We start from the raw sequence: 22,198 nt of genomic DNA on the forward strand, positions 1-22,198 counted from the left end.
CCAAAGTGCTAGTATTACAGGCATGAGGCATCCTGACCAGCCAAGACTTCTTAAATCTTCAGAGCAGAAGAATGAATTCAGGAAGAATTATTAAATCTATAGAGATTCTTAAAACTATGGAAATTCTTAAATCTATGGAGCAGAAGAATGAATTCAAGAAGAAGAATCTAGCCTTTTGACCATCCACCAGGATGTCTCTTAAATTGATATCTTTTAAAGCAATAAATAATTTTTAAAGAGAAAAAATAAAGATTTTGGCTTAGGATTGACTTGGCGATGCAGGCTCTTTTTTGGTTCCATATGAACTTTAAAGTAGTTTTTTCCAATTCTGTGAAGAAAGTCATTGGTAGCTTGATGGGGATGGCATTGAATCTATAAATGACCTTGGGCAGTTTGGCCATTTTCACGATATTGATTCTTCCTACCCATGAGCATGGAATGTTCTTCCATTTGTTTGTATCCTCTTTTATTTCATTGAGCAGTGGTTTGTAGTTCTCCTTGAAGAGGTCCTTCACATCCCTTGTAAGTTGGATTCCTAGGTATTTTATTTTCTTTGAAGCAATTGGGAATGGGAGTTCACTCATGATTTGGCTCTCTGTTTGTCTGTTATTGGTGTATAAGAATGCTTGTGATTTTTGTACATTGATTTTGTATCCTGAGACTTTGCTGAAGTTGCTTATCAGCTTAAGGAGATTTTGGGCTGAGACAATGGGGTTTTCTAGATATACAATCATGTCGTCTGCAAACAGGGACAATTTGACTTCCTCTTTTCCTAATTAAATACCCTTTATTTCCTTCTCCTGCCTAATTGCCCTGGCCAGAACTTCCAACATTATGTTGAATAGGAGTGGTACGGGAGGGCATCCCTGTCTTGTGCCAGTTTTCAAAGGGAATGCTTCCAATTTTTGCCCATTCAGTATGATATTGGCTGTGGGTTTGTCACAGATAGCTCTTATTATTTTGAGATACGTCCCATCAATACCTAATTTATTGAGAGTTTTTAGCATGAAGGGTTGTTGAATTTTGTCAAAGGCCTTTCTTTTCTGCATCTATTGAGATAATCATGTGGTTTTTGTCTTTGGTTCTGTTTATATGCTGGATTACATTTATTGATTTGTGTATATTGAACCAGCCTTGCATCCCAGGGATGAAGCCCACTTGATCATGGTGGATGAGCTTTTTGATGTGCTGCTGGATTCGGTTTGCCAGTATTTTATTGAGGATTTTTGCATCAATGTTCGTCAAGGATATTGGTCTAAAATTCTCTTTTTTTCAAGTCAATCCTAAGCCGAAAGAACAAAGCTGGAGGCATCACACTACCTGACTTCAAATTATACTACAAGGCTACAGTAACCAAAACAGCATGGTACTGGTACCAAACAGAGATGTAGGTCAATGGAACAGAACAGAGGCCTCAGAAATAATGCCGCATATCTACAACTATCTGATCTTTGACAAACCTGAGAAAAACAAGCAATGGGAAAAGGATTCCCTATTTAATAAATGGTGCTGGGAAAACTGGATAGCCATATGTAGAAAGCTGAAACTGGATCCCTTCCTTACACCTTATACAAAAATCAATTCAAGATGGATTAAAGACTTAAATGTTAGACCTAAAACCATAAAAACCCTAGAAGAAAACCTAGGCATTACCATTCAGGACATAGGCATGGGCAAGGACTTCATGTCTAAAACACCAAAAGCAATGGCAACAAAAGCCAAAATTGACAAATGGGATCTAATTAAACTAAAGAGCTTCTGCACAGCAAAAGAAACTACCATCAGAGTGAACAGGCAACCTACAAAATGGGAGAAAATTTTCACAACCTAGTCATCTGACAAAGGGCTAATATCCAGAATCTACAATGAACTCAAACAAATTTGCAAGAAAAAAACAAACAACCCCATCAAAAAGTGGGCGAAGGACATGAGCAGACACTTCTCAAAAGAAGACATTTATGCAGCCAACAGACACATGAAAAAATGCTCACCATCACTGGCCATCAGAGAAATGCAAATCAAAACCACAATGAGATACCATCTCACACCAGTTAGAATGGCAATCATTAAAAAATCAGGAAACAACAGGTGCTGGAGAGGATGTAGAGAAGTAGGAACACTTTTACACTGTTGGTGGGACTGTAAACTAGTTCAACCATTGTGGAAGTCAGTTTGGCGATTCCTTGGGGATCTAGAACTAGAAATACCATTTGACCCAGCCATCCCATTACTGGTTATGTACCCAAAGGACTATAAATCATGCTGCTATAAAGACACATGCACACGTATGTTTATTGTGGCACTATTCACAATAGCAAAGACTTGGAACCAACCCAAATGTCCAACAACAATAGACTGGATTAAGAAAATGTGGCACATATACACCATGGAATACTATGCAGCCATAAAAAATGATGAGTTCATGTCCTTTGTAGGGACATGAATGAAATTGGAACTCATCATTCTCAGTAAACTATCGCAAGAACAAAAAACCAAACACCACATATTCTCACTCATAGATGGGAATTGAACAATGAGAACACATGGACACAGGAAGGGGAACATCACACTCTGGGGACTGTTGTGGGGTGGGGGGAGGGGGGAGGGATAGCATTGGGGGATATACCTAATGCTAGATGACGAGTTAGTGGGTGCAGCGCACCAGCATGGCACATGTATACATATGTAACTAACCTGCACATTGTGCACATGTACCCTAAAACTTAAAGTATAATAATAATAAAATAAATAAATAAATAAAGATTTGTTTTTAAATATATGTATGACAGACATTGCTTAATAAAAGGCCAAGAACACTCCTTTCTCTGGTTTAAACTACTTAAAGCTATTTGCTGATGCCATAAGCAATTAAGACAAAGTTGAACTACTTCCTGAGGGATAGGATCATAGACTTGAGACAGACCCGAGGAAAGACCACACTTGGAGTCCATTCCAAGATGGCCAAATAGGAACAGCTCTGGTCTGCAGCTCCCAACGTGATCGACACAGAAGACGGGTGATTTCTGCATTTCCAACTGAGGTATCTGGTTCATCTCATTGGACTGGCTGGACAGTGGGTGCAGCCCACAGAGGGTGAGCCAAAGCAGGGCAGGGCGTCGCCTCACCTGGGAAGCCCAAGGGGTCAGGGCATTGCCCTTTCCTAGCCAAGGGAAGCTGTGACAGACTGTACCTGGAAAAATGGGACACTCCCACCCAAATACTGTGCTTTTTCCCACGGTCTTAGCAACTGGCAGACCGGGAGATTCTCTCCCATGCCTGGCTCTGCGGGTCCCATGCCCACAGAGCCTTGCTCACTGCTAGCGCAGCAGTCTGAAATCAACCTGCGAGGCTGCAACCTGGCCAGGGGAGGGGCACCCACCATTGCTGAGGCTTGAGTACGTAAACAAAGCGGCAAGGAACCTTGAACTGGGTGGAGCCCACCCACCACAGCTCAGCAAGCCTACTGCCTCTATAGACTCCATCTCTGTGGGCAAGGCATAGCTAAACAAAAGGCAGCAGAAACTTCTGCAGACCTAAATGTCCCTGTCTGACAGCTCTGAAGAGAGCGGTGGTTCTCCTAGCAAGGCATTTGAGATCTGAGAACAGACAGACTGCCTCCTCAAGAGGGTCCCTGACCCCTGTGTAGCCTAACTTGGAGACACCTCCCAGTAGGGGCCCCGACAGACACCTCATACAGGCAGGTGCCCCTCTGGGATAAAGCTTCCAAAGGAAGGATCAGGCAGCAATATTTGCTGTTCTGCAATATTTGCTGTTCTGCAGCCTCCGCTGGTGATACCCAGGCAAACAAGATCTGGAGTGGACCGCCAGCAAACTCCAACAGACCTGCAGCTGAGGGCCTGACTGTTAGAAGGAGAACTAACAAACAGAAAGGAATAGCATCAACATCAACAAAAAGGACATCCTCACCAAAACCCCATCTGTAGGTCACCAACATCAAAGACCAAAGGCAGATAAAACCACAAAGATGGGGAGAAACCAGAGCAGAAAAGCTGAAAATTCCAAAAACCAGAGTGCCTCTTCTCCTCCAAAGGCTTGCAGCTCCTTGCCAGCAATGGAAGAAAGCAGGATGGAGAATGACTTTGACGAGTTGACAGAAGTTGGCTTCAGAAAGTCGGTAATAACAAACTTCTCCAAGCTAAAGGAGCATGTTCTAACCCATGGCAAAGAAGCTAAAAACTTTGAAAAAAGGTTAGACAAATCGCTAACTAGAATAAACAGTGTAAGAAGACCTTAAATGACCTGATGGAGCTGAAAACCATGGCACGAGAACTTCGTGATGCATGCACAAGCTTCAATAGCCAATTCAATCAAGTGGAAGAACAGAGATCAGTGATTGAAGATCAAATTAATGAAATAAAGTGAGAAGACAACTTTAGAGAAAAAAAGAGTGAAAAGAAACAAAGTCTCCAAGAAATATTGGACTATGTGAAAAGACCAAATCTATGTTTTTGATTGGTGTACCTGAAAGTGACGAGGAGAATGGAACCAAGTTGGAAAACACTCTTCAGAGTATTATCTAGGAGAACTCCCCCAACCTAGCAAGGCAGGCCAACATTCAAATTCAGGAAATACAGAGAACACCACAAAGATACTCCTCGAGAAGAGCAACCCCAAGACACATAATTATCAGATCACCAAGGTGGAAATGAAGGAAAAAATGTTAAGGGCAGCCAGAGAGAAAGGTCAGGTTACCCACAAAGGGAACCCCATCACACTAACAGCGGATCTCTTGGCAGAAACCTTACAAGCCAGAAGAGAGTGGGGGCCAATATTCAACATTCTTAAAAGAATTTTCAACCCAGAATTTCATATCCAGCCAAACTAAGCTTCATAAGCAAAGGAGAAATAAAATCCTTTACAGACAGGCAAATGCTGAGAGATTTTGTCACCACCAGGCCTGCCTTACAAGAGCTCCTGAAGGAAGCACTAAACATGGAGAGGAACAACCAGTACCAGCCACTGCAAAAACATGCCAAATTATAAAGACCATCAATGCTATGAAGAAACTGCATCAATTAACGGGAAAAATAACCAGCGAACATCATACTGACAGGATCAAATTCACACATAGCAATATTAACCTTAAATGTAAATGGGCTAAATACCCCAATTAAAAGACACAGACTGGCAAATTGGATAAAGAGTCAAGACCCACTGGTGTGCTGTATTCAGGTGACCCATCTCACATGCAGAGACACACATAGGCTCAAAATAAAGGGATGGAGGAAGATCTACCAAGCAAATGGAAGCCAAAAAAAAAAGCAGGGGTTGCAGTCTTAGTCTCTGATAAAACAGACCTTAAACCAACAAAGATCAAAAGAGACAAAGAAAGCCATTACATAATGGTAAAGGGATCAATTCAACAAGAAGAGCTAACTATCCTGAATATATATGCACCCAATACAGGAGCACCCAGATTCATAAAGCAAGTCCTGAGAGACCTAAAAAGAGATTTAGACTCCCACACAATAATAATGGGAGACTTTAACACCTCACTGTCAACATTAGACAGATCAATGAGACAGAAGGTTAACAAGGATATCCAGGACTTAAACTCAGCTCTGCACCAAGCAGACCTAATAGACATCTACAGAACTCTCCACCCCAAATCAACAGAATATACATTCTTCTCAGCACTACATCACACTTATTCTAAAATTGACCGCATAATTTGAAGTAAAGCACTCCTCAGCAAATGTAAAAGAACAGAAATCACAACAAACTGTCTCTCAGACCACAGTGCAATCAAATTAGAACTCAGGATTAAGAAACTCATTCAAAACTGCACAACTACATGGAAACTGAACAACCTGCTCCTGAATGACTACTGAGTAAGTAACGAAATGAAGGCAGAAATAAAGATGTTCCTTGAAACCAATGAGAACAAGGATACAATGTACCAGGATCTCTGGGACACATTTAAAGCAGTGTGTAGAGGGAAATTTATAGCACTAAATGCCTACAAGAGAAAGCAGGAAAGATCTAAAATTGACACCCTAACATCACAATTAAAAAGCCACACTTTATTTATTTATTTATTTAGGCAGCCTCTGTTGCCCAGGCTGGAGTGCAGTGGCACAATCACAGCTCACTGCAGCCTTCACCTCCTGGGCTCAAGCAGTCCTCCCACCTCAGCCTCCCGAGTAGCTGGGGCTACAGACATGCACCACCACGCCCAGCTAATTTTTGTATTTTTTGTAGACATGGGTTTCTGTCATTTTGCCCAGGCTGGTCTCAAAACTCATGGGCTCAAGGGATCTGCCTGCCTCAGCCTCCTAAAGTGCTGGGATTACACGCATGACCCACTGCACCCAGCACACCCTTTAAAATACTTTAAATCATAGTCTTCTCCATTTCATACCTGATAATGGAGGAGATAAATTGCCAGCATTCACAAGCCACTGCAAGTGAATCTAGAGCAAACAGTTCCCTATTGATGAGTCCTATTCTCTATAGATTGGTGATCAGCTGGTATAGTTAAGTAACCTGCTGGTATCAGTATGCAGATTCCATGAAGCCTCAACCTATCCCTGACACTAAGAAAAATAATGTTTTGCCAGCTTGGCCTAAAAAGACCCAATCAAAAGAGAAAACCAAAAGTGGTTCTTAGTATTCTGGTCCTGTGATTGCAGGCAAAAGAAACTAAGTCTGGCCAATTTAAGCACAAAAGAAAATTTTTGCAAGGCCATGGAGTGGTTCACAGAATCAAAGAAATAGATGAAAAACCAGGATCAGAAAGGGCAAAATCAAGGCAGCATCAAAGATCCTAGGTAGCAGGAACTAATCAACAGTTTTGTCAGGGCAGTGAAGCAGAAATGAATCACCCTTGCATCATGCTTTTCAAGATTCAGAGTCTCAAGAGAGAGGCTATACCATCTTACTCTCTGAGCAATTTGTGGGCATGGCAATGAAAGTCCCTACCTTATCCTGGCCATTTGGTGGGTGACCAGAATACCAACAGCCACCTTTGGTTTTCTCTTTTGATTGGATCTTTTTAGGCCTTACCATTTGGTGGCCAGGATAAGGGAGGGACTTTAATTGCCCACAGATTGCTCCCAGAGGGTAAGACAGTATACCCTTCCAAAAAGGGAAAGTACTGTTACCAAATGAAGCAGGAATAGATGCTAGTTTGCCAATTGTAGCAGGGAGAACCTTTTTAATTGTGGGATCCCCAACTCTTATCCCCAGCTAAGGGATAATAATGTGAGCAAACATTTTAAAGCATGTTGTTTTGATCATATAAAAAGCCTAGTTTTTAAAATCCTATGAAAAAGAAATAGAAAATGCATCCTTCTCTCTGATAGCAACACAGTGACTTTCCTTAGTATTATAGTGTATTGTGTGGGTCTGAGATTGTGAATGATATGTTGAATTAAAAGCCAATTATCTAAGATCCTTACTGCACTATAAAAATGTATCACAGCTATCTCTCTTCTTTCTGATCCAAAGCACAGAGATTCAGAATTTTATGAATAGTCTTGCTTTATTTAATATGTCTTTTTACTAGAAATATTTGCTAATATAAATCAGGTCAGTCTTACCCACTTGAACACATATTTTGCAAGACTATTTGCACAAAATAATATTAATTTAATTAATAAGAACACAGAATTGTATACTAATTATGTAGGTAATATAGGAAACTGGCCAGTCCTCTTTCTCTTGTTCTCATGCTGTCATATTCCTGGTAATATAAACTAATCACCTCGATTGAAATAGCCACAGACAATAATTATCAAGTATTAACTGCCTACTATATACCAAAAATAATAATTGGTACCTGACATATGTTAATAGTCCTTAAAATAACTCTGCAAAGTAGATTATCGTCCTAATTTATCTGATGTGGAAATTGAAGATCAGTCACAAAGGTTAATTGATTTGCCCGAGGCCATGTGGCCGCTAAATGGAAGAGTAAAGATGGGAACTCAGATCTATATAACTTCAAAGGTTTGCCCTTTCTACCAAATCGTACTGTCTCACATAAGAGAGGTAAGCAGAGCCACACAGACTATGATAGGAATGATTCTTTGAGGAAGTTGTGTGATGTGGCCCTTGAGATGAGAATTATCAACCAGTAAGTACACAAATTAAACGAGAGTCAGCAAAGATTGGAAATCTTTGTGGCCAGGGAGTCGGAAGCATGGAGAAAGGGCTGAGTAACAGTTGCATGTAGAAGTAGCCAGCTGTGATCTTTTAGGTAGGTAAATACACCAATATTATAGAATATATTTATTTTAAATCCTGTAATAATAAAGTGGTCAAACATAGGGTTATTCCTGGATTCTAAAGTGGGACAGGCCAAGTGGAAAGGAAGTCAAAGCAATGCTTTCAAAATTTCCTAGAACCATTGTGAATAGAATTTTATATACTTTAATTTCTTCTTCTGTGCTATATAGTTATCATATTTGGAACTTCATTCTTTACTACCATGATCATCTGGGCATGAAAATGAACACATTTATAGAACAAATCAGGGTAAACTTCTGAATGTTAGTGTTGTATTTTACAATGCAAGATCTTTATAGCATATTTTCTGGGTCTGAGTCATTATAGCTGCGTCTCACTTGTACCTTATCTTACAGATGAAAAGAAGGTTAAACTGAATAAGGTCATGGAAAATGTAGAGTCATTTACAGGTGAGTGAAAAACTATAGGTAGGCCGGGCACAGTGGCTCACACCTGGAATTCCAGCACTTGGGGAGACCGAGGCAGATGGATCACTTGAGCTCAAGAGTTCCAGAACAGCCTGGCCAACATGGTGAAACCCCGACTCTACTAAAAATACAAAAAATTAGCTAGGACTGGTGGTGTGTGCCTGTAATGCCAGCTACTTGGGAGGGTGAGGTGGGAGAATCGCTGGAACCTGGGAGACAGAGGTTACAGTGAGCCGAGATCTCACCACTGCACTCCAGCCTGGGTGACAGAGCTAGACTCCATCTCAAAAAAAAAAAAAAAAAAAAAAAAAGAAAAGAAAAAAGAAAAAAGTTATAGGGAAAATTGTTGTAAATAGCTATATTCTAATACTTTTTCTGTTATACTTTTAAATATTCTATTTCCATCATACTGACATTGACTTGTTAGTCCTTTTAGTATATTAATGGTATCTTTTATCCAATAACCCAGGATAGTTTTTGGTTATATACTTTTTGAGCAAAACTACTAAATTATAAAGTCTTGGTAAAATACCTTATATCTTCTGGATTTTTTTCAATAATGAACATCACTTTTCCATTGTTTAAACAGACAGAAATCTAGATTACCATATAATTGGTGAAACAAAACATTGTCAGAATTCTTTTTAGGAATACTTCATCTTACCACATAGGCAAATATGGATGCTACCTATCTTCAAATAATTATTTACATAATCATTTATACAGTAGTCATAGATATAGACCTTTATACAAGCCCCATTTCAGAGTGTTGATTTATCCCATTGTTATTAAAGCATTCAAAAGGTATTTTCCTCTCTAGAATTATGAGATTGAGTTCTATTTCTGACATCCCCTTAGAATTTTGACTCAGCATTTTGACTATTTAAGCCTGCAATTAAACTTAGATGACATTCATAGTTTAAAATCATTTGTCACTCACTCTCAGATTTTTCATCATCTTTTCCATCTTTTCAAAGGAACCAAGATTAATGCTAATGAAGTAGATGATATTTTGAAAAACATAGGGATAGAACTCACACCTAAAGAACGCTGGAAGCTGCTAAAAACTCTGCCAGTTACTTGTGAGCATTTCTGATACAGTTTGGCCTTGGGGGAACTTAGTTTATGTGACAGTATTGTTGGGGGATGTGGGAATCATTAAACATTTTTTCCACCTATATTTATATTCAACATATTTACTGAGTACTTTTTAGGTAATGAGATTAAAGACAAAAGTCCTTGCTCTCATGAAGACTATTATGGTAATGGAGCTTACTTATTGGGGCTGAGCTTGAAAACTTTGTAAATGAATAAAGATTTTTTAATTTATTAAACATTTTTAATTTAATATATTACCTTGGGAATGTCTGGAAGTCCTAAAGCATAAAGAAAAAGGAGAAAAACGAGAAGTCATGTAATAATAACAGGATAAAAAGGGTCAAGGCAGAGAGATAGTTTCAGCATAGTAGGATGGATAAATTTAGAACTTTACTCCTTCACTCTATTCTTAAAGCCAAGGAAGAGAAGGATGTGAGGATGCGAAACTGGTTAAATCTATAAGGCAAATCATGTAAGATTGTTGTCTTTATGAAATAATAGTCTATGTATTCTTGTTATGAATTGCTGTATCACTTTCTCTATGACATCAATTATGCCTTGTCTTATAGCTGATGGAAAGGTGTATCGCAATCTGTTACTAGATCGCTTAAAGACTTTCCAAGGTGAGTAATACATGTAATAAGAAGTCAAGTAAAACTGAAATCCTTAAGCTTTGTATTTCCTTTTCAAAAGTCCCTTTGCAAAGGATAAAAACAGATACTTCTCAAAAGAAGACATAAATTTAGCTGGCAAACATATGAAAAAATGCTCAACATCACTAATCATTAGAGAAGTGTAAGTCAAAACCATAATAAGATACCATCTCACACCAGTCAGAATGGCTTTTCTTAAAAAGACCAAAAAAAAAAAAAAACAGATGTTGATGAGGCTGTGGAGAAAAGGGAACAAATGTAATTAGTTCAGCCACTGTGGAGAGCAGTTTGGAGATTTCTCAGAGAACTGAGAGTTAAACTACCATCTGACCCAGCAATCCCACTACTGGGTATATACTCAAAGGAAAACAAGTCATTCTGCCAAAAAGACACATACACTTGTATGTTCATCACAGCATATTTGCAATACCAAACACATGGAATCAACCTAAATCCTCATCAGTGGTGGACTAGATAAAGAAAATATGGTGTATATACACCATAAAATACTATGCATCCATAAAAAAGAACAAAACCATGCCCTTTGCAGCAACATGGGTGTAGCTGGAAGCCATTGTTCTAAGCAAATTAACACAGGGACAGAAAACAAAATACTGCATGTTATCGCTTATAAGTAGGAGCTAACCATTGACTATACCTGGACATAAAGATGGGAATAATAGACACTCAGCACTGGGGACTATTAGGAGGGGTAGAGGAGGTAGGCTGGGAGGGGTCAAGGGTTGAAAAGCTGCCTGTCAGGTACTGTAAAAAATACCTAGGTGATGGGATCATTTGTACAACAAACCTCAGCAACACACAATTTACCTGTGTAAAAAACCAGCACATGTACCCCTGAACCTAAAATAAAAGTTGAAAAAAAATTTGTAATTGAAAGTCCTTTTAATTACTTAATGATAGCAATAGCTAATTTCTAATGAGTGGAGTACCAGGCACTATTCCAAATACTTTACATATATTAATTTATTTAATTCTCACAGAAATACTATGAGGTAGGTACTTTTATCATCACCATTTCACAGATGAGAGGTGTTGATTCACTGTGTTATATTTAACAGTTAGTTTACTGATGTTTTTCTTTCCTTTTATGACTTATAGCTTAAGCTCAGATAAATACTAAATTTGTACAGACAATTTACTGTTATAATGGTAGGTTTCAAATTCAGTGGCTGCTATTATGGCTGTTGTTTCTAACATATTTCTCCACAATGAATAATAGTTGAAGAATGAATAATAAGCCATATTTGTTCTCTTTGTTTCAAATGTCTACTTAAAATGTTAGCAGGGTATCATGCAACACATATAAGGAGCTGTTCTTTTCCTCATGTCGGTACCCAATCCCCTGCCACCTTGGTTTTGTGTTCTCTCTGAACATCTGCATTGTGACTTTGCTTTTCTCCCTCTCACTGGAGTTTAGGGCATATACCTAAGTAGAATTTTTAAGGTTAATGTATTATTTCACATTTTTCTTATTGCACATATTTTTTCTTAAGGAGGGAAGGTCTTTGAAAATAAACTAGAAACCATTCTGGAAAACATGAACTACAAACTTGAAAACGAAGAAATGAAAGATCTACAGAACCATTTGAAAACTGATGGTATTTCATTTACCATTTATCACTTTCTTTCTGAAGAATCTTTAAAATCCTCTTGTAGAACCTCTGAGAGTTTGCTTATTCAATTTCACTTAGAAAGTAAGAAGGCTGGGGCTGGGCGTGGTGGCTCACGCCTGTGATCCCAGCACTTTGAAAGGCCAAGGCAGGCAGATCACCTGAGGTCAGAAGTTCGAGACCAACCTAGCCAACATGGTGAAACCCCATCTCTACTAAAAATACAAAAATTAGCCAGATGTAGTGGCACAGGCCTGTAATCCCAGCTACTTGGGAGGCTGAGGCAGGAGAATCACTTGAACCCGGAAGGCAGAGGTCACAGTGAGCCCAGATTGTGCCACTGCACTCCAGCCTGGGCGATAGAGTGAGACTCCATCTCAAATAAAAGAAAGTAAGAAGGCCAGGTGCAGTAGCTCACACCTATAATCCCAACACTTTGGGAAGCCAAGGCAGGAGGATTGCTTGAGCCCAGAAGTTCGAGGTTGCAGTGAGCTATGACTGCACCATTGCACTCCAGACTGGGTAACAGCAAGAGTCTGTCTCTTAAAAAAAGAAGAAGAAAATAAATAGTAAGAAGTACTTGTGGAGTTACAGTCCTCAAGGATAAAAATATGACTTCTGATTATTAATATCAATATTTTCAGAGAACCAATAAGGACACTGGTAGATTTAGATTTAATTAGAAAAACAAACACTTCAGAAGAAAGTAATGTAAGATATTGAAATAGATGTTACAAAAGGTCAGAGACTGACAAAACCAAGTGAGAAGGTAAAAAAGGTTTGGAATTGTTCAGAAAAAAAGTAATGTACAAATAGAGGTGATCATGTTTTTATTTAACAAATATGAGATGAATGTCAGAGTGGAGTTGAAATAGAGGGTGAGCAATTTCTGACTTGAGACCATTCATCTGCAGTTGGACAGATATCTTTTAGGTCAGAATGACAATTTAGGAGAAGAATTTAAGATCCAATTTAGCATTTAAAACATGGTCTTCGAATTCTATAAGGTAGTTGAGTACAAGAAAAACACTGAAAAATCAACAAATGTTCTCTCTGAAAGCAATGATAACTTAGAAAATTTTAAGGAAAAAAGTTATCTCATTCCTAATAGCTATAAAAAAATTATTTATACCTGATTTATGCTTTGTATTTCAGAGAATGGAAAGATTTCATTGAATTCTGTGATCAATGCAGCCAATTTATTTTCTGGTGAGTGAGAAATGCTAACAAAAAGATATAAAATCAAGATCCCTTATTAAATGTAAAACTATTTTAATATATTTATTTTTGGAATGCCTCAGTATTATATAAATGATACACAAGCCTTATTTCACCAAAGTATTGATGATATGCTTCTTTTTAAGAATACTGATGAGTTTTTTTATTGCCTACTTTTTTAGGAGTATCATTTTTTTTTAAAGAAGTCTGTTTTATTATAGGTATCTAGCTTGTTTCCATTGTTTTTAGAGCATGAATAAAAGCATTCTTTTGACCAGACTTAAAGGAAATATTCTATTTTTAGCTCCTTCTTATGATGCTCTGCAGTCAGATAATCCTCACTGGGTTCTTGTTCTTCTGCAATTACATCTCTTGCAAGTTGAGATATTACTGTTTTATTATAATTTTCTAAATTTGGAATCATTGTATGTGAAAATATTCACTTATCATGTTTCCCATCTTTTTCTAAGGTGGTAAGATTAATGCCAGTGACACACAACTTTATCTAGGAAATGTAGGTATTGAATTTACAAATAAAGAAAACCAGGATCTACTGAACATACTGCCATTGGATGGTAAGCATTTCAGACCTTGCAGTCAATTTCAAAGAATCTTGAATTTATGAGTTGTACACATAAAATTCTAGAAGTATAACTGTTTAAAGTCCTATTAAAAATTAAGAGAAAATTAAGCATAGGAAGAGCCAATTCTAGTATAAAATATACGTCTTTACCATTTATATCTTAATTTGGGAGGTAATGTCTTCTTTGGGGTATTGTTGTTATGGGATAAACAATTTTAAATGTGAGACTCAGCAGCTATAACAAGACTAAAGCTAAATATAGGAAAAGATGATAAAAGAATTGTGGAAAGGAAGGAAGATGCACCTCGAAAAAAAAGAAAAGAAAAAAATCTATATCAACATGTTAGAGTTCCACTAATAGTACACCAAATACCAGAATATAGTTAACCTTGAGAAACTTATTAATTTCTTTACTTCCTTCTTTGGATTATTATTAAGATAAATTTATTAAAATTTACTAATAATTAAGCATTAATGTCTTTCTGAATTTCCACTTCCTTGTGAATTAAATTGACCCTTATTTTACAGATTATAAAAGGGTATATAAAAATAGGTTGATGGATGGAGTGAAGACTTACAGAGGTGAGTAAAAATCATGCTAGGAAAGATAAAACTGAGTTCTTCAAGCTTTTGCATTTACTTTCCTAAAACCTATCTTATTTCCCAATGATTAGATTACTAATTATGTTAATATATTCTTCAAATTATGAGCTGGCATTGTTACTTGTACACAATCACATTTGGGGTAATAGCCTACACTATTTTGTCACTGTAGCAAATTTCAAATCTTACTGCTAAGAAATCTTTGGATTGTTGTCTCTTTGCTATAATTCATCAGTCTTGCTTGCTCGTTTTCTTCTGGGTAAATTCCTCCTAGAAATTGCTGTAACAGTGTTTTCTGGAACACTGATGAGGGAAAATTTTTCTGTTCCTACTCCACAACTGATTCTTTTGTTCGCTTCAAGGGTTTTATGATGCTTCCTGTCTGTGTTGATTGACTGAAATAAGCAAGCATTTTTCTCTCTTTAGCATAAATACAAATTTCTCTTATTCTTATCCCCCTCTTTTTTAAGGAGGAAAGGTTAATGTCAATAAAATAGATGATGCTCTTGAAAACATGAGAATCCCACTTGAGGAAGAAGAAATTGAGAAACTGTGTGAACACTTACCAATTGATGGTGAGCATTTCAAAAATACAGGGCCCTGTGAGAAAAATTTTGTTTTTCTATGAGAACATCTCAAGTATATTTATTAATTTCATGCAAAAAGCCAGAAGCATATAGAGCATATAGAGACCCAATCCTAAAGAGTGAAGAAATAGTGTCCCTTATTATTAACCTGAGATAAAATATCAATAATTGGGCCCAGTACAGTGCCTCACACCTGTTATCCCAGCACTTTGGGAGGTGGAGATGGGCAGATTTCTTGAGCCCAGGAGCTCAAGACCAGCCTGGGCAACATGGTGAAACACCATCTCTACCAAAAAATATACTACGAAAAAAAAAAATAATAAGAGCCGGGTGTGGTGGTGGATGCCTGTAGTCTCAGCTACTAGGGGAGCTGAGGTGGGAGGATCACCTGAGCCTGGGGAGGTCAAGGCTGCAGTGAGCCATGATGGTGCCACTGCGTTCCAGCCTGCTGGATGACTGTTTGAGACAGAGTGAGACCCTCTCTCAAATATAAATATGTATATTTATATATATACACACAATTGTATGTGTGTGTGTGTGTGTGTGTGTGTGTGTGTATATATATATATATTTCCTTATATTGCTGCTACCAGAGTTTCTATACTAAAAAAAAACAAAATAAGATCATGGCCAGTGTTGGGATCAAGTGTATAAGTAAACAGAAAAAGCATATTTGAGGAGAAGGTGGAGAAAATTATGAAGTAATTCAGAGAGAAATAAACAGAAAAAAGAAAAAAAAGTGGTGGAAATTGTTAAAAGTTATGTATACTATTGTAAAATGTATAAAACATTTCTAACAATCACATTTAATAAATTCATAGGTCTTAAACTTTAGATTGCATAGAAATCACCCACTCCCTTGAGATTGTGATTAAGTAGGTCTAGGATGGAGCCCATGAATCTTCATTTTATATAAGCAATCCCACTACAGTTAATTTTGTTGAAATAGCCTTTACAATAAAAGAAAATATATGTTGATATATTTATTTGGAATTATTACCTTTTTGCATGATCTTTAGCAACACGATCTCGTCAAAGCACTCTGTTTAACTCTTAGCATCTTGAGCATCTTAACATCTTTAGCATCTTGCGATAATGTAATAGTTTGATAAGCATCCCAGAAGTACTGATTTACCAAAGCTTATCTAACATGATCTGATCATGCTTGAAACCATAAGACTTTCTACTTGCCAAAAACATGGTCTTCTATTTCTTGCCCAACCTCTAATCCTTTTTTCATAAAACTGTGTAACACATGAGCCAAACAAGAGTGTGTAAAGCTCCTGTTAAAATGGGGATATGGCCCCACTCTAAATTTCCAGAGAGACCAGCTGATGTCTTGAAATAAATATTACTAGAGTTTGCCTCTGTTCTATGAAGGCTGGGTTTCAAAAACACAACCAAAGAAACAAAAGTACAGCAATAAACCAAAGGGATATAAAAAACAGCTAGAGAGCCATTTAAAATATTTGAAATAAGTAGGAGCAAGTAAGTGTCAATGTTTTAATGTAGTGCTCTATTGCTGGATCTGAAATAGTTCATAACACAGTGGTTGCTTTGACCTTAGTGATTGCTGTCACAGAAGCAGAGACTTCCTGTTGTTTGCTATTGTATCTCCAGTACTGAAACAGAGCCTGGCATGTAGTATGCACCCAACAAATATTTTTTTTAGAATGTAATTATTTTATTAATATTTAAAAGCATTTTTATGTTTTGAACATATTTTTGAAATAACCTTTTACTTTAGTGAATAGTAGTGGACAAGGCCAGATTTGATGTTTTTCTATAACCTTAAGTTAGTATTGGTAGCAGTTCGATAAATTCAAATCCTTTGACTCCAATCACAAGGCTTTCTCTTAAGTACTTCACTGATTTTTGTAAAATATTCTTAGTTTGAACTGTTATTCAAATTGATTTTAAATAAAATTTGTATGTGGCTAGATATTCCTTGTTGATTTCACTTTCACTGACATTTTTACTGTCATTTTACAGTGCTTACAAAATATTACCTGTTGGATTTCTCTTTTTTTCCCCAACTTTCATTTTAGAATCAGAGGGTACATGTGCAGGCTTATTACACAGGTATATTGTATGATACTGAGGTTTGGAGTATGAATGAATCTGTCCCCCAGGTGGTGATCATAGTACCCAATAGGTAGGGTTTTTTTCAATCCTTACCCTACTTCCACCCTCCCCACTCTTGTATTCCTCAGTGTCTATTGTTACCATTTTTATGACCATGAGTACCCAAGGTTTAGCTTCCGCTTATAAGTGAGAACATATGGTATTTGGTTTTCTGTTTCTGTATTAGTTTGCTTAGGATAATGCTTTCCAGCTGCATCTGTGTTGCTGCAAAGGATGTGATTTTGTTCTTTTACATGGCTGCATAGTATTCCATTGTGTATATGTACCATATTTTCTTTATCAAGTCCACAATTGATGGGCATCTAGGTTGATTCCATGTCTTTGCTGTTGTGAATAGTGCTGCGATGAACATACAATTGCATGTGTCGTTTTGGCAGAATGACTTATTTTCCTTTGGGTATATGCCCAGTAGTGGGATTGCTGGGTCAGATGGTAGTTCAACTCTCAGTTCTCTGAGAAATCTCTAAACTGCTCTCCACAGTGGCTGAACCAATTTACATTCTCACCAGCAGTAGCAGCAGCATGTAAGTGTTCCCTTTTCTCCCCAGCCTCACCACCATCTGTTATATTTTGTCTTTTTAAGAAAAGCCATTCTGGGCCGGGCGCGGTGGCTCATGCCTGTAATCCCAGCACTTTGGGAGGCTGAGGAGGGCAGATCACGAGGTCAGGAGATCAAGACCATCCTGGCTAACATAGTGAAACCCCATCTCTACTAAAAATACAAAAAATTAGCTGAGCATGGTGGCAGGCACCTGTAGTCCCCAGCTACTCAGGAGGCTGAGGCAGGAGAATGGCGTGAACCCAGGAGGCAAAGCTCGCAGTGAGCCCAGATCGCGCCACTGCACTCCAGCCTTGGCGACAGAGTGAGACTCCGTCTCAAAAAAAGAAAAAAAGAAAGAAAAAGAAAAGAAAAGCCATTCTGACTGGTGTGAGATGGTATCTTATTGTGGTTTTGATTAGCAGTTCTCTAATGATTAGTGATGATGAGCATTTTTTTCATGTCTGTTGGCCACTTGTAGGTCTTCTTTTGAGAAGTGTCTGTTCATGTCCTTTGCCCACTTTTAAGTGGAGTAATAATTTTTTGCTCTTTAAGTTCCTTAATAGATTCTAGATATTAGACCTTTGTCAGATATAAAGTTTGTGAATATTTTCTTCCATTCTGTAGGCTATCTGTTTACTCTCTTGATAGTTTCTCTTGCGGTGCTTCTGTGTGCTCTTTAGTTTAATTAGGTCCCACTTGTCAATTTTTGTTTTTGTTGCAATTGCTTTTAAGAACTTAACCATAAATTCCCTGCCAATGCCAATATCGGAAATGGTATTCCTAAGTTTTCCTGTAAGATTTTTATAGTTTGAGGTCTTACATTTAAGTCTCTCATCCATCTTTTGAGTTAACTTTTGTATATGGTGATAGGTAGGGGGTCCTGTTTCATTCTTCTGCATATGGATAGCCAGTTATCCCAGCACCATTTTTTGAATAGGGAGTTTTTTTTCCCATTGCTTATTTTTGTCAATTTTGTTGAAGATCAAATGGTTGCAGGTGTGTGGCTTTATTTCTGGATTCTCTATTCTGTCCCATTGGTCTATGTGTCTGTTTTTGTACCAGTACCGTGCAGTTTTAGTTACTGTAGCCTTGTAGTATATGAAGTCAGGTAATACAATGCCTCCAGTTTGGGTTTTTCTTTGTTTCTTGATTTTTTGTTTTATTTTGCTTAGGATTGCTTTGACTCCTTTTTGGTTCCATGTGAATTTTAGAATTTTTTTTTCTAGACCATCAAATATTTGATGAATTTAACAATGAAAATAATTTTTCTTTTTTTTCCTCTTTCACACTAGTGAGGAAGTAACAAAAACAGGACAAATTGACTGAACAGAATAAATGTGTTTATCATATTTAGATTACTTTTTCCTTTCTCAATTTGTACTTATATAAAGTAAAAATAAACTAATTAGAGCTAAATGGGGTGACTTGTACCTGTAACCTCAGCACTTTGGGAGGCCAAGGCAGGAGGATCACTCGAGCCCAGGAGTTCAAAACCAGCCTGGGCAGCATAGGGAGACCCTATCTGTAAAAAAAAAAAAAAAAAAAACTTGTAAAACATTAGCCAGGCATGATAGTACATGCCTGTAGTCCAAGTCACTCAGGAGACTGAGATGGGAAGATCACTTGAACCCTGAAGGTTGAGGCTGCAGTGAGGCATGATCATGCCACTATACTCCAGCCTGGACAAGAGAGCAAGACCTTGTTTCTAAAAAGGAAGTGTGTATATATATATATATATATATATATATATATATATATAATATACACACACACACAAAGAGTATATATATGTGTATATATGTAGTTTTATATGTATGAAAGTATATGTATATATATTCTTTTTATACATAAAAAGTGTGTATATATATACTTATGTATTTTATCTATATATATACACACATACACTTTTTTCTAAATATATGTACAATTAGAAAAAATTCTAGGCAACTGCCAAATCCTTAGCACTTTACTTCACAGTTTAAGAATTTTATGTAATTGGGACCTATATTAGTATGCTTGGGCTTCTATAACAAAATACTATAGACTGAGTGGCTTAAGCAACAGAAATTTATTTTCTCACAGTTCTGGAGATAGGAAGTCCAAGATCAAGGGGCTGGCCAATTTGGTTTCTGGGAGGGCTCCCTTTCTGGCTTATAAATGGCTGCCTTCTTGCTATGTCCTTACATGATGGAGAGGATGAAAGAGATCTCTTTCTTCCTCATCTTATAAGGCCACCATCATATTGGATCGTAGACTCACCCTTATAACTTTATTTAATCTTAGTTACCTTCTAAAGACCCTATCTCTAAACACAGTCACATTAGGGGTTAGGGCTTCATTATATGAATCATTCATTGTATGGGGGACATAATTCAGTCAGTCCATAGCAGGACCATATCAAAATTGTATCTTGTCTTATAGATGAGAGAAGAGTTAAACTGGATTTACTTCTGAATGAAGTAGATGAAGTTTTAGGTGAGTCAGAAGAAATGATGATAAGACAATAAAAATCATCTAAATGTTTAACAAAAGAAATTATTTTGAAAGTATTTTATGTTATCTTGTCCATAACATATTAATCCTGACATTGTGTCTGTTTTTATTGGCAATTTATATACAATTAAAGAGACATGCTTTATAAACTAAATGTTATTAATTATTATAATATAATCAGTTGTTATCTACATCTTACTTAAAAGGCCACAATGTAATGCCTAAATAACATGTCCTATATTCTTTGGAGTTTTTCAATAATATAATTTCATTCTTTGATAGCAAAATAGCAATGCAAATTACACATACAGGTAATATGGCTACCAAGAATAAATTCATGATTCAGACACAAATGAAACAATTGAGCAAATATTACATGCTGGCAGAATTATTCATACCACATCATTTAGTGAACTCTGTGTGCTGTGTTTGTTTCTTGTTCCCAACATTGAAGAGCTTTCTTCTACCAGAAAGAAGTTTCATTTCTGAAGTCTCCCTTCTCATTCTGTGTAATTAGACAACACTGATGTTTCTGTTGCTTTTTATCCTATATTTGAGGATGATGCTACACAGACATAATTGATTTTATAATTACTATTGAAATGTGATCTTTTTTGATTATTTTCTTTTTTAAGGGGAAGAAATTAACTATGAAGACCTGGAAAATATTCTGAAAAGCATAGGGTTAAGACTGCAACTGAAGGAAAACTCGGTGTTGATGAAAAGTTTGCCACTTGATGGTAAGCATTTAATTCATGACGAGGTATTTATCTATCCATTTACTAAAAGTTAATGTGCTGCCATTAGGTACTAGACATTATATTTGGCTCTGAGTCTTAAAGAATAAAAAAGACAATGTCCAGGTCCTAAAAGAATTCAATATATGGATAGACAGCACATGCCAAAAAAATTCCATGCACTATGGTAAGTGCTATAATATTAATAAATACATACTGCCATGTAAGTAAATGGGGAAGATTGACCAGCTAGGACTGGAAACTCTAGGCTTCACAGAGTGAATATTATTTCAAATGAGCCTGAACAGTTTAACAGTAGGAAATGGCAAGAACTAAAAAGAAAAACTTAACAAAGGCACAGAGGCATACTCAACCAAGGCATGGTTGAGAAACCATGTATAATTTCATGTTGAGATAGTATAGAGTACACATTGATATTCACAATATGTGAAGAAATTTATTAATTTGACTCAATTTAATCAAAGAAGAAGATGAGTCCCAGGGCAGAGAGACCCAGGAATTTTTAATCATTTTCTTGAGCTGACACTCTCCTCTGGTCAATTTCACCTTTTTTTCCCCATAAGTTATTGGGGTACAGGTGGTATTTGGTTACATGCGTAAGATCATTAGTGGTGATTTGTGAGATTTTGGTGCACCCATCACCCGGGCAGTATACACTGCACCCTATTTATAGTCTGTTATCCCTCATCCCCTTTCCACCCTTCCCCCAAGTCCTTAAAGTGCATTGTATCATTTTTATGGCTTTGTGTCCTCATAGCTTAGTTCCCACATGTCAATGAGAACATAACGATGTTTGGTTTTCCATTCCTGAGGTACTTGGCTTAGGATAATAGTCTCCAGTCTCATCCAGGTTGCTGCAAATGCCATTAATTCATTCCTTTTTATGGCTGAATAGTATTCCATCATATAAATATACCACAGTTTCTGTAACCACTTGTTGATTGATGGGCATTTGGGTTGGTTCCACTTTTTTGCAATTGCGAGCTGTGCTGCCATAAACGTGTGTGCAGGTATCTTTTTCATATAATGACTTCTTTTCCTCTGGGTTGATACCAGTAGTGGGACTGCTAGATCAAATAGTAGTTCTACTTTTAGTTCTTTAAGGAATCTCCACACCATTTTCCATAGTGGTTGTAATAGTTTACATTCCCGCCAGCAGTGTAGACGTGTTCTCTGTTTACCACATCCACGCCAACAGCTACTGTTTTTG

General features: G+C 37.2%; 1 protein-coding gene across 1 annotated transcript in view; it reads left to right on the plus strand.

The window, feature by feature from the left end:
- LOC100445724 (EF-hand calcium-binding domain-containing protein 3) overlaps positions 1 to 22,198 on the plus strand; it is a 544,420-nt gene that overhangs the window by 396,195 nt on the left and 126,027 nt on the right. The window contains exons 82-91 of the mRNA XM_063718854.1: positions 8,607 to 8,660; positions 9,656 to 9,760; positions 10,346 to 10,399; positions 11,944 to 12,048; positions 13,216 to 13,269; positions 13,749 to 13,853; positions 14,390 to 14,443; positions 14,935 to 15,039; positions 20,159 to 20,212; positions 20,866 to 20,970. Of these exons, the coding sequence (XP_063574924.1) occupies positions 8,607 to 8,660; positions 9,656 to 9,760; positions 10,346 to 10,399; positions 11,944 to 12,048; positions 13,216 to 13,269; positions 13,749 to 13,853; positions 14,390 to 14,443; positions 14,935 to 15,039; positions 20,159 to 20,212; positions 20,866 to 20,970 (795 nt within the window). The remainder of the gene's footprint in view (positions 1 to 8,606; positions 8,661 to 9,655; positions 9,761 to 10,345; positions 10,400 to 11,943; positions 12,049 to 13,215; positions 13,270 to 13,748; positions 13,854 to 14,389; positions 14,444 to 14,934; positions 15,040 to 20,158; positions 20,213 to 20,865; positions 20,971 to 22,198) is intronic.

This window comes from Pongo abelii, chromosome 19 (genome assembly GCF_028885655.2).
Source record: "Pongo abelii isolate AG06213 chromosome 19, NHGRI_mPonAbe1-v2.0_pri, whole genome shotgun sequence".
Lineage (NCBI taxonomy): Eukaryota > Metazoa > Chordata > Mammalia > Primates > Hominidae > Pongo > Pongo abelii.